The 24,278-nt window shown below is 37.0% G+C and overlaps 1 protein-coding gene across 6 annotated transcripts in view; it reads right to left on the bottom strand.

The window, feature by feature from the left end:
• SENP6 (SUMO1/sentrin specific peptidase 6) overlaps positions 1 to 23,720 on the bottom strand; it is a 110,479-nt gene extending 86,759 nt beyond the window's left edge. For 2 of the 6 annotated variants that reach the window (XM_008578976.1, XM_008578980.1), the window contains exons 1-3: positions 22,632 to 22,783; positions 5,684 to 5,777; positions 3,416 to 3,476 (exon numbers count right to left, since the gene is read on the bottom strand). In XM_008578976.1, coding sequence (XP_008577198.1) covers positions 3,416 to 3,476; positions 5,684 to 5,777; positions 22,632 to 22,683 — 207 coding nt within the window. In that variant the 5' untranslated portion in view covers positions 22,684 to 22,783. Of the gene's footprint in view, positions 1 to 3,415; positions 3,477 to 3,829; positions 3,844 to 5,683; positions 5,778 to 22,631 lie in introns of those variants that run through there. The other 4 variants (XM_008578977.1, XM_008578979.1, XM_008578981.1 and 1 more) reach the window with 4 other exon arrangements.
• Positions 23,721 to 24,278: the final 558 nt, after the last annotated feature.

The raw sequence follows: 24,278 nt of genomic DNA, 5'->3' as shown, positions 1-24,278 counted from the left end.
AAAACCCCAAAAAAAAAAAAAAAAAAAAAAAAAAGAAAAAGAAAAAGAAAGTTGCTCTGAAAATTTCATTCTAGCAATGAATAATATTTATTCATATATAAGTAATATTTATTCATGAAATAAATGGATAAAAAAGGAAAATATCAGCCCAATCCATTTTAAGAGATACATTTTCAATGTTATTTTATATAATAAGTTTAATAATTATAAATACCTGCAATATATTCTTTGGACCAAGTGTTTATTAATAATTACAATGACAGTTAAATGTAGTTTAAAAAAAACTTTTAATAAAAGGAACTGTATTTAATGATAAGTTTAATGAATTTCTTTTTATTACAGAAAAGTATAATAGGGTAATTAAAAGATTTTTAACTACATAAAAATACATTATTAGTTAAAACTGCGAGAAAATTGAACAAAAATATGAATTTAAGAGAGAAAAGACACAATATAAAATTTCCAACTGTTAAAGAGATGGTTCATGTATTTTTAAAATAGATGGTACCAAGTATCAAATCAGAATTATCTTTAGAGATCCCTGAATATATCTAAGTTTCATGTAGATTTTACTTTAAAATATCAATATTTACATCCTTAAAAATGTGTAATAAAGCATATTTTTTCAAAAACTTATGGAAAACCTGCAAGAAAAAAATATGAAGACCAATGTCCTACAGAAGTTAGTGATAGAAAACACCTTTTATTTTTCCCTAAAAAGTTCACTTTTTTCTATCTAACGAATACTTAAAAGGTAGCACTTTAGAGAATCCAAATGTTAAAATTAAAGTTAGAAAAATCTGCAGTGTGAAAAACCTTATACTTTTTCAGTGTTAATAACTTTATTAAAAAAAACTTTAAAGTAAAACCTTTTTTACTTTATAGTAAAAATACTAAGAGAAAAACACCAAATTCAATAAATTCCTTAAATTATGACAAATAGAGATGTTGTCGAGGGAAAAATCAAACAAAAATTTAGGGGGAAAAAGTAAATTTAATAGTCTCTAAAATACAATTAAACTGTTAAATACAATAAATATGTGAAAAATTGCTATGTTAGATCAGCAAAAATTTAAGTTTGACCACATTTTCTACAATATTATAAGGAAATAGGAACTCTCATACACTGCTAGTGGAAATGGCAAATGTTAGCTCCCATGAATGAAAAATTTGGCAATACTTAGCAAAATTACATGTGAATCTACCCTCTGAAATAGCAGCTGAAATTCAGGGCATCTATCCTTGAATAGACAATTATACTGCACAGATATAAAAAAAATATATGCACAAGGCTTTATTAAAACACTATGTGTAACAGCAAGAGAGTGGGAAAACCCTTTGTTCACCAATAGGAGACTAACTGAATATCTATACTATTTTCATCGAATGGAGTACTGTACAGCAATAAAAGGATGACAAAAATCTCTAAATAATTTGCTAAAGAGTGATCTACAGAATATACTATTAAGCAAAAAAATCAAGGTGCCAAACAGTATGTATAATTTCTCCAAGAAGGGTGGTAAATGTTTATATTAAAAAAAAGAACAAAGCAAAACAAACAGTGGAATCCTAAACCATATAATTTTTTTTAAAAGGTTGCCTACAGGAAGAAAGAGAAAGAGATAAATGCAATCAGGACAAAAACTAGACTTCTCTGAAGATAACTTCCTTTGTAGACATGAAGTTGAAACCATGTCAGTGTTTTTTACATAATTATAAAACAAATTAAATCAAAATGAAAATAATAATCAATTGCTCAAAATAAAAAACAAAGTTAAAAAAAATAAATAAACCTAACTCTCTGTCCAGTTAGTAAAATTACCAACTAGGAATAAATAATTTCAAGTGACTTTAAAACAATAATTTAAACATACGTTCTGAGTGGTATATAAATCATTTTAAAGTAATTACACTATTGAGAAGTTAAAATAAAAAAAGCAAAAAAAAAATAAAGTAATTACACTGATATTACTATTGTGAAACTATTTTATACTAGTATATCTAATACGACAGAGCAAATAATTAAATTAACATTAAGACTCAAGACAGTAAACCCCAAAACCATAAAAGAAAAATGACTGATATATTTGGGAACATAAGAAAATACATTTTCTCCAAGACAGTAACCACCATAAGCAAAGACCAGTGAAAAACTGGGTTAAAATATTAGCAACTAGTATCACAGCAAAGGGCCTCTTTCTCCAAAATATCTTATTTCATCAAACCTACAAAACCATTATAAGATGCACCATTATTGTATATACTGTGCAAAAATGTTTTTTTCTTTTTTTTTTTTTCCTTTTTGTCTTTTTTACTGACCGGGATCGCAACCCTCGGTGTCCGGGCGGATCGCAACCCTGGGTGTCACACCCGCACCGCGCTCAGCCAGTGAGCGGGAACCGGTCTCCACATGGGATCTGAACCCTCGGCGGGAGCGCCACCGCGCTCCTAAGCAGCGCACTCTTCAGTGCGCCACCAGGCTGGCCGCAAAAAAGTTTTTTATAATTAAACCATGTCATGCGATCATTATAAGATACATCTAGATTTCAGAGATGCCAAATGTGAAAAAAAAAAATGTGCATCTTAGACTCAATATAAAAAGAATTCCTATGAATAATATTCTAAAGACTGAATAGAATAATGGGCAAAGGATAGATCTCAACAATTGTCAAAAAAGAAATAAAAATGAACTGCATATGTGAAAAGGTGTTCAATCTAACTCATAATAAAAGAAATGCAAATTAAGACTACATGGAGATACTATTTTAACTGGCAAAAATAAAAAAGCTGATAACACTGTGACAGATGTGTGGGGAATTCTCAGATATTGCTGGTAAAAGTGTAAATCAGGTAAACGAAAATTAGAAACACACCCATCCTGGTACAGCAGCTCAACTTCTAGGAATTCACCCTACAGATATGGTTGCATTGTGTACAAAAGAACCCAAGACTAATTTACTCAACACTCTTTTAGGAAAAAAACTAAAATGTTGATAACACTGTAAATACCCACCAAAATGGTAATATTAGTTAATAATGGAATGGTACATCATACAATGGAATACTATGCATCCACTAAAAAGAATGAGGATGCTTTTTTATAGACGGCCTCCAAGATATATTAAGTAAAGTAAGGTCAGAAAAACTGTGTACAGTGTACGTGTACTACCAATTGTATAAGTGGGTGGGGTGGGAATATATATTTTCTTTATAGTGCATAAAATATTTCTGAAGAGATAAGACACTGAAAACCCTGTGCAAATCAAACCTGTGCCTCTGGAGAAGCGGGTGGTTGGGGTTTACAATTAAAAAATGTAAGTCTTTCTTCCAGGTAACAGGAATATCTAAATATCTAAATATCTTTAATATCTAAACTAAAAAAAAAATAAATAAATAAAAATAAAAAAACACTTGCCTTTTTTCCTCTTGAGATTTCAGAATCCTCATCTTCATCTACACTGAGTAGATCTGCCCCACTACATAGAAAATAAGAGGAAGAAAACCTTAAGTAACAATTACAACCCATACATTAAATTCAGAAGTTTTTATCCTCTATGCTTGCCTAAGTCAGGGACTCAGCAAACTTTTCCTGTAAAGGGCCAGATAGTAAATATGTTAGGCTTTGCAGGCCATGTGGTTTCTATAGCAACTACTCATCTTTGCCTGTGTGATAACAGCCATAAACTATACATGTGGCTTTGTCTTAGTAAAATTATTAACAAAATCAGGTGGCAGCAAGACTGAGCCCATGGGCCATAGTTTGTTGACCCCTACCATAAACAAACACATAATTTTGTTTTCTTAAACTATGGATTTTATACATACTCACTCATTTTTCCTTCCTCTCTTGGATTGACTATTAGGGAAGAAAGATAAACAAAATAAAGGAGAAGAAATAAACTGGTAAGGCAAAAAAACCTCCGCTAATGAAAAGAAATTCCAATGGTATTGCCACAGTAAAACAGCATAACTCTACCACTCTTGGAACTATAACCCTTTACTGAGAATCACTGGCCTGAGATCCTAAAAGATCAGACTAATGTATCTATTAATAGTTCATGTTAATCTCAGCATGTTTAAAAGGCTGAAGCCCCTAAGGACTCATGATGAACCAGAGAGTACAATTCATAAATGAAATGTACAGAACAGCTAGCAATTTAAAAGACAATTTTTTAAATGTAACTTAAAATGGCAAATCCTCCAAACAAAGCAAGTCAGGCACACATTTTAAAAGACAACTCTGCTAAGCTATTTATAATAAAAATGTAAAATGTTTTGTTTCATTTCTATTTATATACAGCCCAACTTTTTTTTTTTCCTTTTTGTCTTTTTTTTACTGACCGGTAACGGGATGGCAACCCTCGGTGTCACGCCCATACTGGGGACCGGCAACGGGATCGCAACCTTCGGTGTTGCTCCCGCACCGCGCTCAGCCAGTGAGCGGGAACCGGTCTCCACATGGGATCCGAACCCTCAGCGGGAGCGCCGCCGCGCTCTCAAGCGGCGCACTCTCCAGTGCACCACTGGGCCAGCCCAGCCCAACTTTTTTAATGCTAAAAATTCTCTTCTAAACATTTAATAAAAATGTTTAAAAGGTGGTATACTTTCCATTCAGCTAACTTCAGATTTAATTTTAATGTTTCAAAATTATATAAACACTAAATGTCTGTAACAAAAATTTATTTTAAAATTTAAAGTTATAAAAAAAAAAGAAAGAAAAAAAGAAACAAAAGAAAGAAGACCATAAAATATTGACTTTAAATGAAAAACTTACCAGTTCAAAGCTTTTCTTCAAATAAAATTTCACTTCAGGTCAACATCTCATAGGTGAAGTCACATAAAGTGGTAATGATGAACAGAGCTGTTGCCCAGACAGAAGTGAAGCACCTACAATATTTAGCCAATATACTCTGAATGACTTCTTGTGTGAAAATTTCTAAAAAACATTTATAGTTTTGGTAGAACTTTGTGTGTATATCTGTGTGTCTCTGAATTTACTGTTTCTTTTGGCGAGTGGGAAACCAGATCTATAAATCAAAAAACTAAAGATAATGTTGAATTTGTAATGCAAATCTCACGACATGTGAAAAGTTCTATAAAACTACTATTTAAATTTTTTACACAGCAGTCATTCCAAGTACATTAACAAAGTACTTAACTTTTGCTTAACTTCTTCTGTCTGGGTAAACACCTGTGTTTATCATTTATAATGGCTCTGCTTCCTCTGGTGAGAATCTGATCTAAGATGGATGTAGTGGGGGTGGTGGTCACAACTGGGGAAGGAAGACACTATAGGACTTAAACTTTCATACAAAATTCAAGGACCTTAATGTGGGTTCACTTACTCATGATAAATTGTGGCTTTTCAAACTGCTGCCTGAACAAAACGCTTTTATTTCCCCCCCAAAAAAGAGAACAATTTCATTAATTCAAAATCTTCTGTAGTACGGTCAATTTTTAATCATAAGGTTACACATATAACAAGAACACATTTATATATTTCAAAAGATAGAGAACTATAACAGTAAAGTTATCTACTAATAAAGAATTGCTTTTTCTTTCTTTAATGCTACCGTACAAGAGTTAAATGTTTTAAGAATACCATACTCTTAAAAATATTTCCATGGGATATAAATTGTTTTTCTAATTCTAATAAAATATCTGAGGGAAAAAAAATCCTTACTCTTTATCTGTATCTCCTTCACTTTCTTCTTCATGATCAAAGCTCCAATTATTTTTAAAACCTCCATCTCTCTTAGACTCTGATCTAGCCAAAGCTGAAATAAAAACAAACTGAGATAAGTATTCATTAATAGAGCTATTCAATATAAAATAAATTTGTACATTTCCTAAACTCTAATTATTCTAGATTTTCTTTTAATTTGCTTGTCTTTTGACTATTTCTTATAAACATCTTATTTCCTCTCTAGAGAAAAAGAATGTATTAAAATCTGTTTTGGTCATTTATAGTCATTCATGTATGTGTGTCTGCTACAAAAAGAAGCTCAAATTAGTAGGATACAATAATAAAAATGGAGAGGCACATTAACATGTATGAAATATATAAAATCAGCCCTAAATCTCAATCCTTGGTCACTGATTCTAGAAATTAGTACCTATAAATAGTTTGCTTGCCTTACTCATGAGAACTATATCCAGACCACTAGCCTTTTCCTTACACTCTATCATCTCTGTGTTTTAAAAGAAGAAAAACGAACAAAGTTTTCTGTGTTGGCAATATGGTTAACTTGATGAGCAGAAAAACTCTCTAGATCAGAACACCAAACATGCTCATTATGAGTCTAAAAAAATTTTATAAGTTCATGGCTGAAACCCCCTGAAGCCATAAACAACTAGAAAGTAGACACCCAGAGAGATAAATGAAGTTCCAAAGCTGGCATGTGTCTTGGTGCTATATGACAAAAACCTGATGTCCTAGAGCCTGGGCTTTTCTTAAATTAAATGCAGGGCCCCAGAAAGATGAGAGGTCAGACTGAAAATCAGAAGACCTAAAGGGCAACACTCTGATTGAGTGAACTAGTGGGAAGGAGAAAGAAAGAAAAGAAATTCACTAGAGAAAGAAACAGCGGGGATAACTCTGATGTCTTACCCTTGGCTCTGGGTTTTTGAGTTGAACTAAAGACAAAATGTATCCACCCATGGTCTGAATCTTTGTGTCCTCCCAAATTCATATGTTGAAATCCCAACCCCCAAGGTGATAGTATTAAAAGGTGAGGTCTTTGGGAAGTAATTAGATCATGAGGGTACAGCCCTCATGAATGGGATGAGTGCCCTTATAAAAGGGCCCAAGGAAGCATGTTTGCCCCTTCCATCACATGAAGATACATCCAGAAAGTGCCATCTATGAGAAAGTGGGCCTTTACCAGACTCGGAATCTAGACACTCTGATCTGACTTCCTAGCCTACAGAACTGTGAGAAATAAATTTCTGTTGTTTTAAAAACTACCAGTCTATATAGTATTTTGCTACAGCAGCCCTGAATAAACTAGGGAATTCTTAATCATAAATCCACAATTACTAAGGTTTGTGGCCAGAATTTTCATGGACTATGTGCCCCAGAAAACTTCATAATTAAAACAGCCTCACATGAAAATATGCTCAACATCATTAGCCATTAGGGAAATGCAAATCAAAATCATAATGAGATACTCCTTCTCATCTATGAAGATGGCCATTTATTATAAAAGAGGAAAGTAACAAGTACTATTTAGGATGTAATACTGGGGGCCGAGCCCGTGGCGCACTCGGGAGAGAGCGGCGCTCCCGCCGCAGGTTTGGATCCTATATAGGGATGACCGGTGCGCTCACAGCACTCACTGGCTGAGCGCGGTGCAGCCAGTCCCGCAGGTTTGGATCCTATATAGGGATGACCGGTGCGCTCACAGCACTCACTGGCTGAGCGCGGTGCAGCCAGTCCCGCAGGTTTGGATCCTATATAGGGATGACCGGTGCGCTCACAGCACTCACTGGCTGAGCGCGGTGCAGCCAGTCTCAAAAAGGACAAAAAAAAAAAAAAGGATGTAATACTGGAATTCATGTGCATTGCTGGTGAGAATTCATGTGTATTGCTGGTGCAGCCACTGTGGTAAAAGTCTGGCAATTCCTCATAAAGTTAAACACAGAATTACCATATGATCCAGCAACTCCATTCTAGGTATATATCCAAAGTAACTGAATGCATGGACACAGACACTTGTATACAAATATTCATAGTAGCATTATTCACAATAAGCCAAAAGATGGAAACATCCCAAATGTCTATCAACAAATGAATGGATAAACAAAATGTGGTATGTGTACACACACACACACACACACACACACACAAACACAATGGAACAATATTCAGCCTTAAAGGAATGAAATTTGGATACATGCTACAACATGGAAGAACCTTAAAACATTTTACTAAGTGAAATAAAAGGACACAAAAGGACAAATATTGTATGATTCCACTTATAGGAGGTACCTAGAATAGGCAAATTCATAGAGATAAAAAGCAGAACAGAGGTTACCAGGGTAGAAGGAAGGGGAGATGGAGAATTATTGTTTAATGGGTACAGAGTTTTTGTTTGAGATGATGAAAAAGTTCTGGAAATGAATAGTGTGGTGGTTATACAACAATGTAATATACTGAATGCCAATAAATTTGTACGACTGCACACTTCAAAACAGTTAAAATGGTAAATTTTATGTTATGTATATTTTACCACAATAAAAAAAAACCCCTGCTTTTAAGAGGGAAAGCCTTTAAGTGACCAGTGGAAGCAAACATAAATCCTCCCTAAAAATATATAAAACTTCAATGCAAACCTCAAAAAAAGAACTTCAAAGAATGCAAGTTCACAATGAAAAACAATCATGAACCAAGAGAAAACAAGTCATCAGGAGCAAATCTAAAACTCCTTTACATGTATACTTAGGTTGAAAAGATAAATAAATAGTAGATAATGGGAACAAAGTTTCTCCCTGTCAGTGGAAAAAAAAGTTACAAATAAGCAAGAGAGTAAAGCTAGAATGAACCTTGTGGTGCTGGATTTAGAGTCAGAGATATCAGTATGAACTCATATTTATTTAACTTATATACAGGTGGACAGATATAAGCATAGATGTGTGTTGTAACATGGTTTAGTATACAGAGCTAGGGCAGAGACACCATCATAAGCAATAATCACACCTACAACCAGATCTTGGTTTCTTTCTTTCTTTCTTTTTTTTTTAAAGATGACCGGTAAGGGGATCTTAACCCTTGACTTGGTGTTGTCAGCACCACACTCTCCCAAGTGAGCCATGGGCCGGCCCCAGATCTAGGTTTCTAAATACCATTCTCTCCAATAAAAGGAGACAAAGGTTCCTAGGAGAAATGACTGAGTCCAGGGCAAAGGCAGAAAAAACACAAGAGAAACTTGAAATACCTCACAGTGTAGGATGCAAGAAAGTGCATTTAAAAAAAAGATGAGGCATGTCAAAAGGTTACAGGAAGGGCCAGCCCATGGCTCACTTGGGAGTGTGGTGCTGACAACACCAAGTCAAGGGTTAAGATCCCCTTACCAGTCATCATTAAAAAAAAAAAAAAAAAAAAAAAAAAGGTTACAGTAGATGACATGAGAACTCCCAGCAGCCAAACAAGTTGGAACAATTTTAGCAAAAGTAAATAATAACAGTAGTGGACTTAACCTCCTCCCAAGCAAAATAAATATTCCTCAGTCAATACTGATATAAACAAAAAAGTGAATAAATAAATGGAGAGAAGGGATACATCTTCCTTACGGAAGAATTTGAAATGATATATGCACAAACTTCCTTCTCCAAGAGATAGAACTTAATTATCCTTCCCTTGAGTATGGGCTGGGAACTGGTAACTCACTTCAAAACAATAGACCACAGAAGAAGGAAAAAAACAAACTGACAGTGGAGAAACCTGAGAAACACTACCATAGTCAAACGGTGAAGGTTTAACATCAACAGTGATATGTCTTATTCTTGGCATGTACCCTTTAGTACAGTGTGGTGAAAATGGCACTTCAGCACTGTGGTCTTCTTCCTGAAAACTCGTAACGCCATTTTAATCATGAAAAAAAATCAGACAAACCCAAATTGAGGGACATTCTACAAAATACCTGACAAGTACTCTCTTTAAAACTGCTAAGGATAGCTGATAATACCAAGGTACCGGGTTTGATCCCTGTAGCAGTCAGCCACAGAAACAAACAAAAACTATCAAGGTTATGAAAAACATGGAAAGATTAAGAAACTGTCAAAGATTGGAATACACAAAGGAGACATGACAACCAAATGAAAAGTTCTGGACTGGACTCTAGAAAATAAAAATGACATTAATGGAATAAACTGGTGGAATCCAAAAAAAAGTCTGTATTTTAGGTAATACAAGGGTACTTCAAGAATTTTGTGGAAAAATAGAATTAAAATATAATACAAATCTTTCCATGAACTTTCTGAAGGCCCCTTGTAGTATACCAATGTTAAATCTCCTAGTTTTGAAAAAATGTACAATGGCTATATCAGGTGGCAACATTAGCAAAAGTTGGGTTAACTTCACCAGTAATAGGACAAACTGACATTATGGGCCTCTAGATATTACATGCTAAGAAGTACACAAGATCACTTCTATAGCATTCCTTATTTAAAAAAAAAAAAAAAAAGCATAACCCTAATCTAATCACGAGGAAGCATCAGATAAACCCAAATTGGGATAAATCCATATTACAAAATAACCATTCTGTTTTCTTAGAAAATGTCAAGGTCAAGAAAAGCAAGGGAAAACTGAAAAGCTATTTCCAGATTAAAGGAGGAAAAACAGAGCTGGCAAGTTAGTTCAGTTGGTTAGCATGTGGTACCGATAACACCAAGGTCCAGTTCAATCCCTGTACCGACAAGCAAAAAAAAAAAAAAAAAAAAGGTGGGGGTTGGGGGGCAACAAAAGAGACATGATAAATAAATGCAATATATAATTCTATATTGGATCCTAAACCACAATTTTTTTTTTTTGCTATTTTTTTTCTTTTGCTTATTAAGGAACATTTTTTAGATCAACTGATGAAAATTGAAAAAAGTTTGTAGATTAGAAAATATCAATGTTAGTTTTCTCATTTTGATAACTGCACTGTAGTAATTTAAAAGAATGTATAGTTCCTATGCTCATTTTCTATGCCCATTCATCCCCTAATTACAATGAAGTAATTAGGGGTAAGTGGGCAGCATGTCTGAAATTTACTTTCAAAAATGGTTAAAGAAAGTGTATGTTTTATACATATATATGGCTAGAAAGAAAGACTGATAAAGCAGCTGTGGTAAATGTTAATACATAAGGAAACAAGTAAAGGATGTATGAGAATTCTTTGTACTAGTCATAACTTTTCTACAAATGAAAAACTATTTCAAAGAAATGTTAAAAATTTTAAAGAAAACATAGGAATATATAAACTACTAATAGACTTTCAAATTCTTTTCCCCTTATACTATATAGCTCACTAACACTCCCTTGCTCTGACATAAAAACTAAAAAAAACTGGACAAAAATAAAACAAAAAAATAAAGTTATAATACAGAGAGGACCCAATAAGACCAAAGGATTTCTTAAATTTCAAAAAACACAAGCCATTAAAGGGAAAACAAATGACTGTATTAAATAATTCTGTTTATAAAGTTATTCCATTCTTTAAAAAATAAGACAAGTAATAACGATCTATATAATTCACCAAGGATTACTATACAGAATATATAAAGAACACCAACACACAATACAAAAAAAAGGGCAGAAAATATGAACAAGCAACTTAGAAAAGAGGAAACACACATACACAGAGAGATACATGAATTCACAGATTCGTATTATCTCTTAATTCTGTTTTTCCACGAACATTATGAAGTACCCTCCTATATATAAAAAAAGATATTCATAGGGTATTTTGTTTAGTTTACTGATGCATCACAAGCACACAGAATAGGGACTAACACTAGGTTGGCACTCAACAAATATTTTTGACTGTTGAATGAACAATAAATATTTTTTAAAAATATAGTAACAAAGATACTTCACCTCTCTACCAATCAGAGTATTACAAATTCAAACCACTATCTGATAAGCCCAACAGACTGGCTAAAATTAAAACACCAGTCAATATCAAGTAGGTGATAATTTGCAGAAACAGAAAAACTTAAAAGCTGCCACTGAAACCACTTTGGAGATCAATGTGGCAATACCTAGTAAAACTGAAATTGCACAAGTCCTAGAATCCAATCACTCCCATCGCTATGGAATACTCTGTCAGGTTTTGCAAACTGGACCAGCCAAATATGGCCTGCTGCCTATTTTTATAAGGCCCATGAGCTAAGAATATCCTTTACTATTTTTTTTTTAAGGCTAGTAAAGTGAAGCAGTGGGAGTGGAGAAAGAACAAAGAAATCTGTAACTGTGATCAATTATTTGTATACACCACCATACTTGGACCCACTGACTTTTACATTTTTAACTGTTGGGATGAAAAAAATCAAAAGACCCATGAAAATTATATGAAATTGAAATATCACCGCCCACAAATAAAGCTTTACTGGGACGCAGCCATAGTCATTTGTTACGATATAAGACTGCCTTCTTGCTGAAATGGCAGTGTTGAGTAACTGTGATAGAGACTGTACTCATACAGACTGCAAAGTATAAGATATAGTCATGCACCACATAAGAACATTTTGGTCAATGACAGTGGTCCCATAAGATTATAAGAGCTATACCATATATCCTAGGTGTGTAGTAGGCTATACCATCTAGGCTTGTGTAAGTATATTTCATAATGTTTGCACAACAACGAAATCACCTAACAACACATTTCTCAGAACGTGAAGTGACACATGACTGTATTTACCTCTGGTACTTTACAGAAAAAGGCTGCCAACTTCTGTCCTAAAGAAACACACATATGTGCATAAGAAAACAAACTTAAAAATGTTCATGGTAGCAATATGAAACATATAAAAATGTTCATTGTAGCAATGTATGTAATAGTAAAAAGTTGGATACAACCTAAATTTCTGCAAATAGGAGAATGTATGAATAAACTATTACATTTATACTATGGAACAGTAAATGAAAATGAATGCACTAGAGCTATTTTTATCAACGTTGTTGAATCTCTCAATGCTGTAAGAATAAAAACAAGTTGTAAAGAACAAACAATGACACAATTTATAAATTTTAGAACACGCAAAACAAAGATATATAACCATGCACATATATAAAATTCTTTTCTATGTGTAAAATATATAAAATCATATATATGGTTTAGAGATACATACATAAAGAATAAAGTATAAAGAAGTGCATGGGAATGATAACCAAATTAAGGATGGTGGTTTACCTCTGAAGGGGAGGCAGAGGCAGAAAAAAAAAGGGTTCACTCCAGCTGGCTTCAACTGTATTAGTAATATTTTCTTCTTTAGGCCAGGAAGTAGAACATGAGTGTTTGCTATATTATTCTTTATAATTCACAAAGATATGAAATATTTCCTAATAACTTTTAAAACTATCACTGACAAGACTTTTCAACAATGAAGAATATGACAACTTTTTCAAAGGACCACTAAGAGAAAAATTAACTTCTGCAACTTAGAAACATAAAAGCAGTGCTCACTTTGGCGGCACATACACTAAAATTGGAATGATACAGAGAAGATCAGAATGGCCCCTGCACAAGATTCACATATTCGTGAAGCATTCCACATTAAAAAAAAAAAAAGAAAGAAAAGAAAAGAAATAGAAAAGCAAGAATTAAAGGTGAAAGTCAGGAAATCTCTCAGTAAAACAATTTTAGGTGGCCCTGTAGGGCTATAGCCCCAGTCTTTCTCAAGAACTGACAAGATTCCCCCAGAGGCAGTCTCTTGGAGCCACGAGTCACCATGTAACAAGTCTGAGTACCCTGCTGCAGAGACCACTTGAAGGGGTCTTTAGACTACATGCAGAGGGAGGGTTCCAGCCAGTCAGACATTTGAATGAAGCCATCTTGGAACCTCTAGACCAGCCATGCCACTACTGAATCATCCCTGCACATGCTACATGAAGCAGAAAAATCACTCTGCTGAGCCTTTCTCAAATTCCTGATCTACAAAACCTTCGTTTTTTGGTTCAGAAGACAGACCAATAGATCATCCAATACTATCTCAAGAAGAAGTCTTTAAATATATTATATTTATGGGAATGATATTAAATTAGACCCCTAATTTAACTATGATATTCTTTCCCTCAGGAACCAACTATTGTTCAGTCTTCACTAGGCTATTTTTTCATTCCATTCATTGGGTTTCTATGGACCTTTCGGCAGGATGCCAGTATACAGTCAGCTCAGTTAAAGTCCATCAGGCAGCAGCATGGTGCTGTTGGTGTTACTGAAAACTCCTTGATCTTTTACGGAACAGAAACATCAACCAGTGGTATCTTATTTCAAAGCAGTGCAGTTGGTTTTACCTTCACACAGAATACACAATCTCTAAAAATATTCATATAGTTATATAAAGCTGAAGCACACAAAACTCCAAAAGCAGAAGATGAACAACTTAGAAATAACTGCATGGGACAAGTAATTCCAAAAGTTCTTTCTATTCCAAGAAGGTGAGAGGACCATCAAGGTGGCAAGGGAATTCGGTATTCAGTGACAGAACAATGAAATTTCAGAAGCACTTTAACTCTGAAAGTACAACTGCACACTTCAGCAAGGAGAAAACGAACAGTTTCATAATAAAACTAAAAGACAGACTTGAGAAAAAGGTGAAGCCTGTAAATGGTGAAGACAGTAAACGGTGAAGACAAAGGTGAGGAGCTGATACACAAATTTGTGAAGGAAATGATGATGAAGATTCTTATACTTAATTGCTATTATGACAAAACAACATCGTTCTTTGATAGTATTTCCTGTGATCAGAGAATAGACACCAAACTGGACTGAACAAAGAAGACTGATGCCAAAACACTTCAACCAAATAGTGGCCCTGGGGTTTATGGAGGAAGAGAAGTTATGGGTTTCCATGGAAGCAGAGTCAGCAGACGTCATGGTGGTGAAGAAGAAGTACCTTCACCTTGTGTCCAAGATTTATTAGCAGATTCACAGATTGGTTGTGAATGCAGAAACTGTGCAGATTTTTTTGAACGTAAGAAAGATAACAAGATTACTACACATTTTACAAACAAACCTAGAGGAATTTTTTTCATTGTTGTTCAGTCTTTGTCAAAAATGGAAAAGTGAATTTACTATATACTGGACACCAGCACTGTTTGCACATTTTTTCTTCTGCTTTATTTTAATGATTGTAATGCAGTTAATTTGGAAGGGAAAAAAAGCCATCTTCAAAAACTTCAAAACTAAGCATGAAATGTATTTGAAACAGCACCGCCCCCTGCCCCCAAAAACCCCAAACCAAACCCCCAAAAAACCCAAAGGTAAGATTAAAATAAGGCTGTTGTCTTACTACCCCAGACTATAGTTTCAGATGGCTTTGAGGTAGCTGCTGTTAACTTGGGACAAGGCAGAGTGTCCAAATGTCCCAGGTTGCCTGGGACTGTCCCAGTTTTAGCATTTGAAAGTCCCATATCCTGTGGAATATACTATAAAGCAAATGTACTTCACAGGGCCTGGTTTTCCAAAGCCTTGCAGTTTCAAATACTGACCTTACAAAAAACTGGAAAATTTCCCCAGGCTATTGAGTCTCTGTTGTAAGGTAAAGAGTTGTAACACAGCAAGGCTGCTGGCTCAAAGACCGACACGTTATTGATTGATATGTAAAGATACTGGGAAATTGCTGTAAGAAGAGAATGTTTGCTAAGATCAAGCTTTTGTTGGTGGATCACTTAATTGCATAATAGAATATCACCTGACTTGTTTTTACTGAATGTTACCAGCTTCTATTGTTAAACTTGTTAAAACGTTAAGCCCGGGGCCAGCCCGTGGCTCACTCGGGAGAGTGCGGTGCTGATAACACCAAGGCCCCGGGTTCGGATCCCATATAGGGATGGCCGGTTCGCTCACTGGCTGAGCGTGGTGCTGACAACACCAAGTCAAGGGTTAAGATCCCCTTACCGGTCATCTTTAAAAAAAAAAAAAAACAACTTTAAGCCCACCTATGTCTCTTCCTGCCTTTTGGAATGTCATCTGGCTTGTTTCACTGAAAGTTACCAGCCTATATTGTTAAACTATAACCCCCCCTACATCTCTTGCTGTAACTTTCTGGGCTGGAGAATAAATACAGGAAGGGAACCCCAATTCGGGGTTAATTTCCCAAATGGAAGGAATGCCTCTCTCTTGGGGGTTCTGGGAGATTAACCACTTTGGGGCTTCTCACTGCTCAGAAGAGAAGGGCTTTGAGTAATCCTTTGAAGCTCTGTCACCCAGGGGGAAAGGGGTGACAAATCCATGGGAGGCAAAGCAACAATATCCTCTGGAGACAAAAGGTCCTAATTTTTGCCAGTGGATGCAGAAGGATCTGGGAAGTACAAAACCATAAGGTGGCCCCCAAAAAGTATGGGCTGAAAGCAACACTGTTTTTAGTGTCGAATGGATATGGCACAGATTATCCATCTCTTTCTGTAATCTATGTTTTCTACCTGATGTTGGCAACAATAATTTGCAGTTCACAATAACAGATCATCCATTATTCTATCACTCCAAGTAACGTGAAATTAAGTGTATAACATCTTTTGACTTTGTGGATTAATTTTTGTGTTTTCTATCAAGATACTGTTATATTTTTCATACTGTGAATAGTGTAACCATGTTTTCTTAGAGTTTAGGTAATAAAGATAAGAAAGATTATAATAACTACAGCAAGACCCAGATATCACTGAATGAAAGAGAAAAGGAAAGGAAGAAAATGTTTCTAACATTCTTCCTCTTTTCTTCTTACTTATGCTGGCCTGGTTTCAGAAATTCCTGAATCAGTTCCTAATCAAAGTTAAACTAATGACTGTTTTATATTGCTACTTACAGCTTTGAAACAAATTACAAATTGTGTTGCCTACTTTGTTCTGTATTTCTTTAGCTTCCTAAACTGTCCAGTTTAGAAACTTGGATTTCACAAGAAATATTATTTTCAAGTTTGAGAAATACTATGGACTGTATTTAAAGAATGGGGAAAAAAAAATACCAGGTAGGTATGGGAGAAGAAAGATAACTGTATAGATTAAAGATGGCTGCAAATTCTTTGCCACTCTTCCTATTGAATGGTGGAGTCTACTTCTCCTCCACTTGAATGTGGGCTGGTTCTGGGACCTTTTGGCCAATACAATGTGGCAGAGATGACACAGTAATTTCTGAAGGTGGGCCTTAAAAGAGATCTGTGGCTTTCCACATTTGTCCTCTTAGAGTGCTGCTTCATCAGTAAATGATAATTCTCTATAATTACCTATTATTTTTCCTTCTGTTGTCCAGCCCCCTCACCTTTGGGTGAGTGCAGAGAAAGGAGATAAGAGGAAGAATGGGGAAGAAAAGGGATGAGGAAGGGAGGAAGGAAGAAAATACCGAAGAAAGCCGAGGCTGTAAGTCAGGTCCCAAGCTCCAGTTGATTTCCCCATTAACTTGCTCTGGGTCACATAACCCTTCTATATCTTTTGAGTTCCTCAAATATTGAACATAGTTTTGTAACAGCAACAGGAACAAACAACTTACAAAAGTCTAGACATATGGAATACGTAATTTCATTCTCTTTCCTCTCTCACTACACCAGTCAACCTAGAATATCAAGATCAGCTAATACTTAGAAAAGAAAGGCAATAAGTAAAAGAAAAACAGTAAAAACTAAAATTCAAATAAAAGAGAAGGCAAGATGGAAGAGAACAAAAGTAATAAGCTCTTTTTCTTTTCTCTATCTGCTAAGAAAAGAAATAAAATAATGCCAACAAATACTTAGTGATTACATGCGTGGAATTGTTTTAAGTATAACTCATTTAATTCTCATGGCAACCTTATGACATAACTGCAATTATTATCCTTGTTTTACAGATGAGAAAACACAGAGAGGTTAAGTAATCTGTCCAAGATTACACAGCTAATAGGTAGGAAAGCTAGATGATAAACATCAACATTCTGGCTTCTGAGTTCATGCTGTCATTGCATTTCTAGTGAAAATCACTTTCATTCCAAGTGAGGTTCTTCTCTATGTTTCATGTGAGTACATAAAATCAAACGATAAATATAATATTTCAATTGGAATGAAACCAGGAAATAAATATACTTAAATAGGGTAGTAAATAAGGAATAACACCATGATATAGTTTCCAAAAGTAGCACAATCAAAAGAAAAAGAAGCAGGGCTAACTGGAGAACTTTGAGGTGTATCCCCCTGAGCAGGCCAAAACGAAAGACCTTGCTCATACTCCATGGAATGCCAATCATTTAATTAAATTGTGCTTTAGTTCAAGAGATATCATGAAGTACTTACTGTCTCCAGTAATACTGGCAAACTGATTGAGTTCTAAACTGAGTTTACATATAAAAGTATGGCGAAGGGAAAACGGAAAACACTTTTCATTTGAAGACAAAAGCATTTTTGCTCGTACAGAGGACAACACTGCAATGGTTTGGCACCAGTCTTTTCAATGTAGTAGTAAAGATCCATAAAGGGAGACAGATGTGAAATGAAATGGAAAACAAACAAAAGTAGTAATAAGGGATGGCAGAAAAAAAGTTATTTCAGGAAAAAATTAGAGAAAATATAGATGTAGCCATTCAGTTGGTATATAGGGGGAAAAAAGGCAAAGGGAAAAAAGCTAGATACGAACAAGTGTAGTACAAAAAAGAAGAAACAAATGAGAGAGTAAGTGCACTTGTTAGAGCTCCTTCAGAGGAGAAAAGAAGGGGGAGAATATCAAAAAAAAGGTTACAAGAACAAGCTAGCTACCGTCACCTTGGCCCTATACTGCAATCATCTCCTAACTTGCCTCCCTGATTATCTTTTACCCTTCTCTATAGCTTTCTCCATGTGGTAACCAATGACCTCTTTGGAAACAAATTTGATGTTGTCCCTTCCAGCCTCATCTTACACCATTCTCTTTGAGGGAACCATACTGTCCTCCCTTAAGTTCCCCAAACATGCCATGTTCCCTCTATTTTATTCCCACTGGCTGGAAAGCTGTTTCCCCACCTTCCCTTCTCCTATTCACCCTTCAAACCACCCTGACTGGATCAAATTCTCATTATTATAAATAATCCCCCTCTGCTGTACAGTTGTAATTTTATACTTATAAGGGATTATTTCATTATTGACTCACTAGACTGGAGACTCTATGGAGAAAACATGTTTTCCCCCCTCATTCTTGTGCCTCTCAGTGCAGTGCCTTCAACAAAGAAGGTGCTCAAAAAATATCCGTTGAATGAATGAACCAACACAGAAGAGAAACCTGCCAAAACCATCTACCAAGAGTAAAAAATGGGTATAAGACAACAGTAAATGAATAGAATAAAGATACTAGTGAAAGAAGGGAAAGCAAAAATTCAACACAAGCTGTGGCCTAATGAAAATTCATGCCATTTTATTGTGATATTATATGAATAAAATAAAGAAGGTACAGTAGTAGCCAGTAGGTTTCCTTTTTCCTAGAGAAGCCATAAAAAGAAATGAAATTACAATTTCACCTAGTAGTGATAAGGATGTAAGACATACATTGGAACAAAGATGTCAAATAGGCATCTCAAACTTAAGATGACCAAGCAGTGCTATTAACTTCCTTCTCATTCCTTTGCCAGTCTAGTCCATCTCTGTAGCTGGCATTACCCCCCAACACCTCAAGCCAAAACCCTAGGAGTCATCTTTGATTCCTTCCTTACTCTGATCCTCAATGTACAATCCATCAACAAGTCCTGTAAACTCTACATCCAAACATATCTTCAGTCTATCCACTTCTTTTCCCCAATCTCCACTGCCACTATACTACCAAGCCCCTATCACTTCTATCTGGACCACCACAATATTCTCCTAATTTATTCTCCTTTTACTCTTGCTGTTCACTAATTCATTCTACACAGAACAGCCAAAGTGATTTTTTAAAAAGAGAAATCATATCATGATACCCTGTTGCCCCAAATTCCTCAATGACTTCTCACTGCTCGGAATAAAATAAAAATTCTTCATGATCCTACATGATAGATCTCTTGGCTCTCATATCACTCTCGTCATTGCTTGCCACATTTCAGCCATAATGACCTTCTTTTTGTTTAACAAATGGAACCATATATTACCACTGAACCTTAATACATATAATCCCCTCTGCCATACTCTGAAATGTCTCACAGTTAAGATGTTAACTTATCTCAAAGGCCTTCCTCTCAAGGATGCCTTTCCTGACTTAAACGCTATGCAAAACAGTTTCCCCATCATTGCTCTGTACACTTATCTGTTCTATTTCGTTAGCAATAAACATGTTTCAGTTGCAAGAAACATAATGGGGAAAAGTCATTGCTTTCACAGAGCTTATATTTTAGCAGGACTGAAAAACATAAAGAAATAAATTTATTGTGTGAGAAATGCTGATACAAAATACAAAACAGTAAAAGGTAATGCCATGTGCTAGGTACGTGTTTGCACACACCATGAAATTTTAAGTAGGTTGTAAGCTCTGAGCAGTCCTGAATAAAGCGAAGAAGGAAACTATGCGAAAATTTCAGGTACAGCTGTTCTAAAAGGATTATTTATTTATTTATTTATTTATTGACACTAAAACTTAAGTTCTATGAAAGCAGGCACCTTGACTATTTTATGCACTGTTGTACTCACTATGGTACAGTGCCGAGCAGAGTTGGCTACTATAAATATTTGATGAGTGAATGAAAACCTATGTCAGTTGTTCAAGATGTCTTACTGGAGAGTAAGGAAAGCATAATATGTAGATACTTTAATATTAAATCAGGGCCGGCCTGGTGGCGCACTGGAGAGTGCGCCGCTTGGGAGCGCGGCGGCGCTCCCACCGAGGGTTCGGATCCCATGTGGAGACCGGTTCCCGCTCACTGGCTGAGCGCGGTGCGGGCGCAACACCGAGGGTTGCAATCCCGTTACCGGTCAGTAAAAAAGACAAAAAGGGGGAAAAAAAAAAAAAAATATATATATATATATTAAATCATAAGAGCCTATGGGGAAACATTTGAAAACTTATAAACATGATAATACAAAATGTATGGCAAATTATAGTGGAGTATTTTATTATTAGAAGTGTAAGGAATCAAATGAACCATGGAAAAGTAAACAGAAAACAGAAGTAGTACTAAGTATCATTCTTTTTAAAATAATGATACAATACATGAAAATTGGCTATGAGGAACTATAATCCTTCCTTTCCCTTATGCTCATGTACCAAAACAAGTTACCATTTGCTTTCTTTATGAAAATGCTGGAGACATGGTGAAACTCAAATTTATCTCATGTACATTCACAGAACCCTAAGTCAGGATAAACTAAAAGCAATAGTTTGAAATTCACATCAGCTCTGTATGTTGGCTTTATTTATGCTCTTCTTCTTTATCCTCCCTGTGTTCATCCAATCAGAACTTAAACTTTTAAACTGAATCAGAAGCCTACAGAAACCCAAAATTTACCACAGCACAAAAGAATCATCATCTGCATAGTGAATATAACAAGCATCAGTGAACTATCTTTTGAGTTTCCAGTTTCAAAACAAAAACACCACATGTAACACAATCTGCACCATTCTCACCCTCTTGACAGGTACCTACTCTGCCCAAACTAGAATGAAGGTAATATAAAATGAACCAGAAAAATTCACAAGCTTTCCTTATCTCCTAACTAGGAAATTCATATAAAGCTCTCATCACTTCTAGATAAAGGCTGGCCTGCATAGCAAGGAACGATTTTTTTTTTCACTTCGATACACTCTAGTAGGAAGAATTAAGAAAATTACTTTTCCCCACCTCTTTTAGTCCCTATTCATTCATTAGATTAATACCGAGTACCTACTGTGTTCCAGGCATTGTTGTGGGGCTGTTAATAAAGCAGAAAACAGGGTATACCCATCCCTCAACACCCTCCCATAATACATGTTACTAAGGTTCTTTCTTAATTTTAAGTTAAATTGTCCTTTCTTAATTTAGTAATGTTTCTATTTATTTTCTTAAAGTATCGCTTATGAATATAATGCATATAAAAATCATGTTTGCAAAATTATACAAAAGAGTACTTAATCTTTTTTAACACACACTGCACAGCACAGAAACTCATTTTCCTAAACATTATATTTATAAACTCGTTTTCCAGTATAAACACTGAACACATAGTCAAATTAAGTAATGTGAACATTTTAGTTCGTGGTCCACAACTACAATGAAATTTAGCTGTATTTTGGGGATCTTTATACATACACAGGCCAAAAGACAATATTGTTACCCATTACCATCATCCCCAACAAAAACATACAGCTTTTCTTAAGACCAGCGTAGTCCACTTACAGTAAATGTTTAACTTTCCCTCACAAGTGAATAAAAATGAAAACACCCAAACTTTGTCTATTAGCTTTAATGACTGTCCCAAAACTTGACAACGTGAATCTCATTCTTCTTTCAGATAAATTATTTTATAAATTATTTTTAGCAAACACATTTTGTAAGAAGATTAGACAAGGCCGGGCCTAATCTGAACACTGGGTGCAAAATATAAAAGCCTGATGTTCCACGAAAAAGAAAGACCAGGGGGTATAAAGACTAAGACTACTAAGACCACTAAGGCTACTCTCCTGTCCTTATTTAGCCTGGCACCCAATTCTACCCATCCCTAGCAATTTGAAACTTTTCTCGAACACCAAACAAGATCTGAACGCAGGTTGCTCGCATCCTTAGGCCACCACCAAAAAAACGAAAAAATGTCAAAGTATTCCGCGCGCAGCCGGATCCACCGGCGCCCCCTGGGCCATCCTCGCTCGTTCCGAGCCCCGAGCCCGGGCGTACTCGAACCGGGCGCACTCACAGCACATTCCCTCCCCGCCATTGCCCACCCCTCGTACCTCAGCCGCCCAAGCCCACGCAGCGCAGATAACTGAATACCCGGGGTTCCGGGGGCCACGTTGTCCTTTATTTCCCCACCCCCAGCAAAGGCCGAAATGGACGTACCTTCCAGAAAAGTAATCTCTCCAGCGCTGCCGCCACTCTTGCTGGCCGCCATCTTCCTCCTCCCACGCCGCCGCCTCCTTAATCCATGGCCCACACCGCCACCGTGCTCGCCGGGATGAGGGGCCGCGCCGCAGGAGGGTAGCCGCCGCAGGGTTGCGGGCCTCAGGCTCAGCCGTCAGGCGGGCTGCGCTCCCACGTCCAGACGGGCCTACACAAAAGCAGGCTAGGCGCGCCCGGGCCTGTCCGCGGGCTGGCGGGCGACGAGGCCCGCGGCCTGGGCTTCTCCTCAGGCCCCTCCGGGGGAACGAGAGCGGAGGCGACGGCGACGGCGCTTCCCGGGCCCGGTTCCTCTCGGCCCACGACTCCCCATCCACCGCCCACCGAGGCCGCCTGAGACGCTTCCGTCAGCCGCGGGCCCCCAAGAAGGGAGGATGAAAGCAAGCACACAAACACGCCTCCCTTCGTCCCAGGCCGTAAAATGGCCGCACCCGCCGCGCCGGGGAGGCGAGGTCTCCACGACCGTCAGGCGCCCCCCGGCCCCTCGCTTCTTCTGCAGCCGCCGCCGCTACGGCCGTCCGCCCACCCCTCCCAGGAGTGAATGCATCAGTGGAGGCCTTTGCGACTGTCCATGTGGACAGGGGTTGGTCTCCTCAGCCACCGCCGCACGTCGGTCGCCACAGCATCTCCAGCCGCTGATGCTACCGCTCCTCCCCCACGGGCGCTGGAGCTGCCACCCTGCTCCCGCCCCCGCCCCGACGCTGCCGCCCCCAGTGCTGCTCCCCCTCAAGAGCCCTGGCTCGGCTCGCGGACAGAGCGGGCTGCGGCGCCGCACCGAACCCCAGCTTGTGGCACCCGCCGCCCGGGCTCTCGGCAGGGCCGGCGCTTCGTGGCGCTGGCTGGGCCTAGACACGTTACATCCAAAATCCCGACCACCGTGGCGCCCCGGGGCAGACCTGGCGTGTGAGCGCTTCTCAGCCAGCCGGTGATGTGCTTGACCCCGTGGCGCCACAAGTGCCCGAAAGATGTGTTCATTTCTTTGAGGAGACCTTAGAAGATAAAACATAGCCAACTATGAAGAGAGAAGGTAGTGAGGTGGTGCAGTCACATACTTAGGATTAGAAAATGACTTGTCGTCTACATTCATTTTTAAAGTTTTCAAAATAATTTATCACGGAAAATTCTACCAGTACATGGCAGTGTTTAAAAAAAAAAAAGTCATTTGCTTGAGATTTCAAAAACCATACCATACCTTACAAGTAAGGCCTTATAATTTCAGATGACTATATCATGTTGGTTTTTATTTTCCTTTATTCTTTTCTCATTGTTTTATATTATAAAGATACATTCCCTGCCATGACCCCATCCTAACCCCGCACAGTTTAGACATTTGATTTCCAAAAAATGATAATAATACAGTTTCATTAATGAAAATATGGAAAATACAGAAGATGGAAAAAGTTACCCCACAGTCTCACCAGTGAAACTCAACTCCTTTAGGTCCTCTCAATTAGTATTTTTCTTAAATCCTTCAGTATCCCTCTTTAAAAAACAAAAACGAACCAAAAAAAAAAAAAAATCTCTATGTCAATGAAAAGTCTACAGCAACTAAAGTGATGCAGAAAAACTAAGACTAAGTGCAATTTCGGC

Source organism: Galeopterus variegatus, unplaced genomic scaffold, assembly GCF_000696425.1.
Source record: "Galeopterus variegatus unplaced genomic scaffold, G_variegatus-3.0.2 Scaffold1793, whole genome shotgun sequence".
Lineage (NCBI taxonomy): Eukaryota > Metazoa > Chordata > Mammalia > Dermoptera > Cynocephalidae > Galeopterus > Galeopterus variegatus.
Note: the sequence above shows the minus strand (reverse complement) of the source record. Positions and strands in the feature narration are given on the sequence as shown.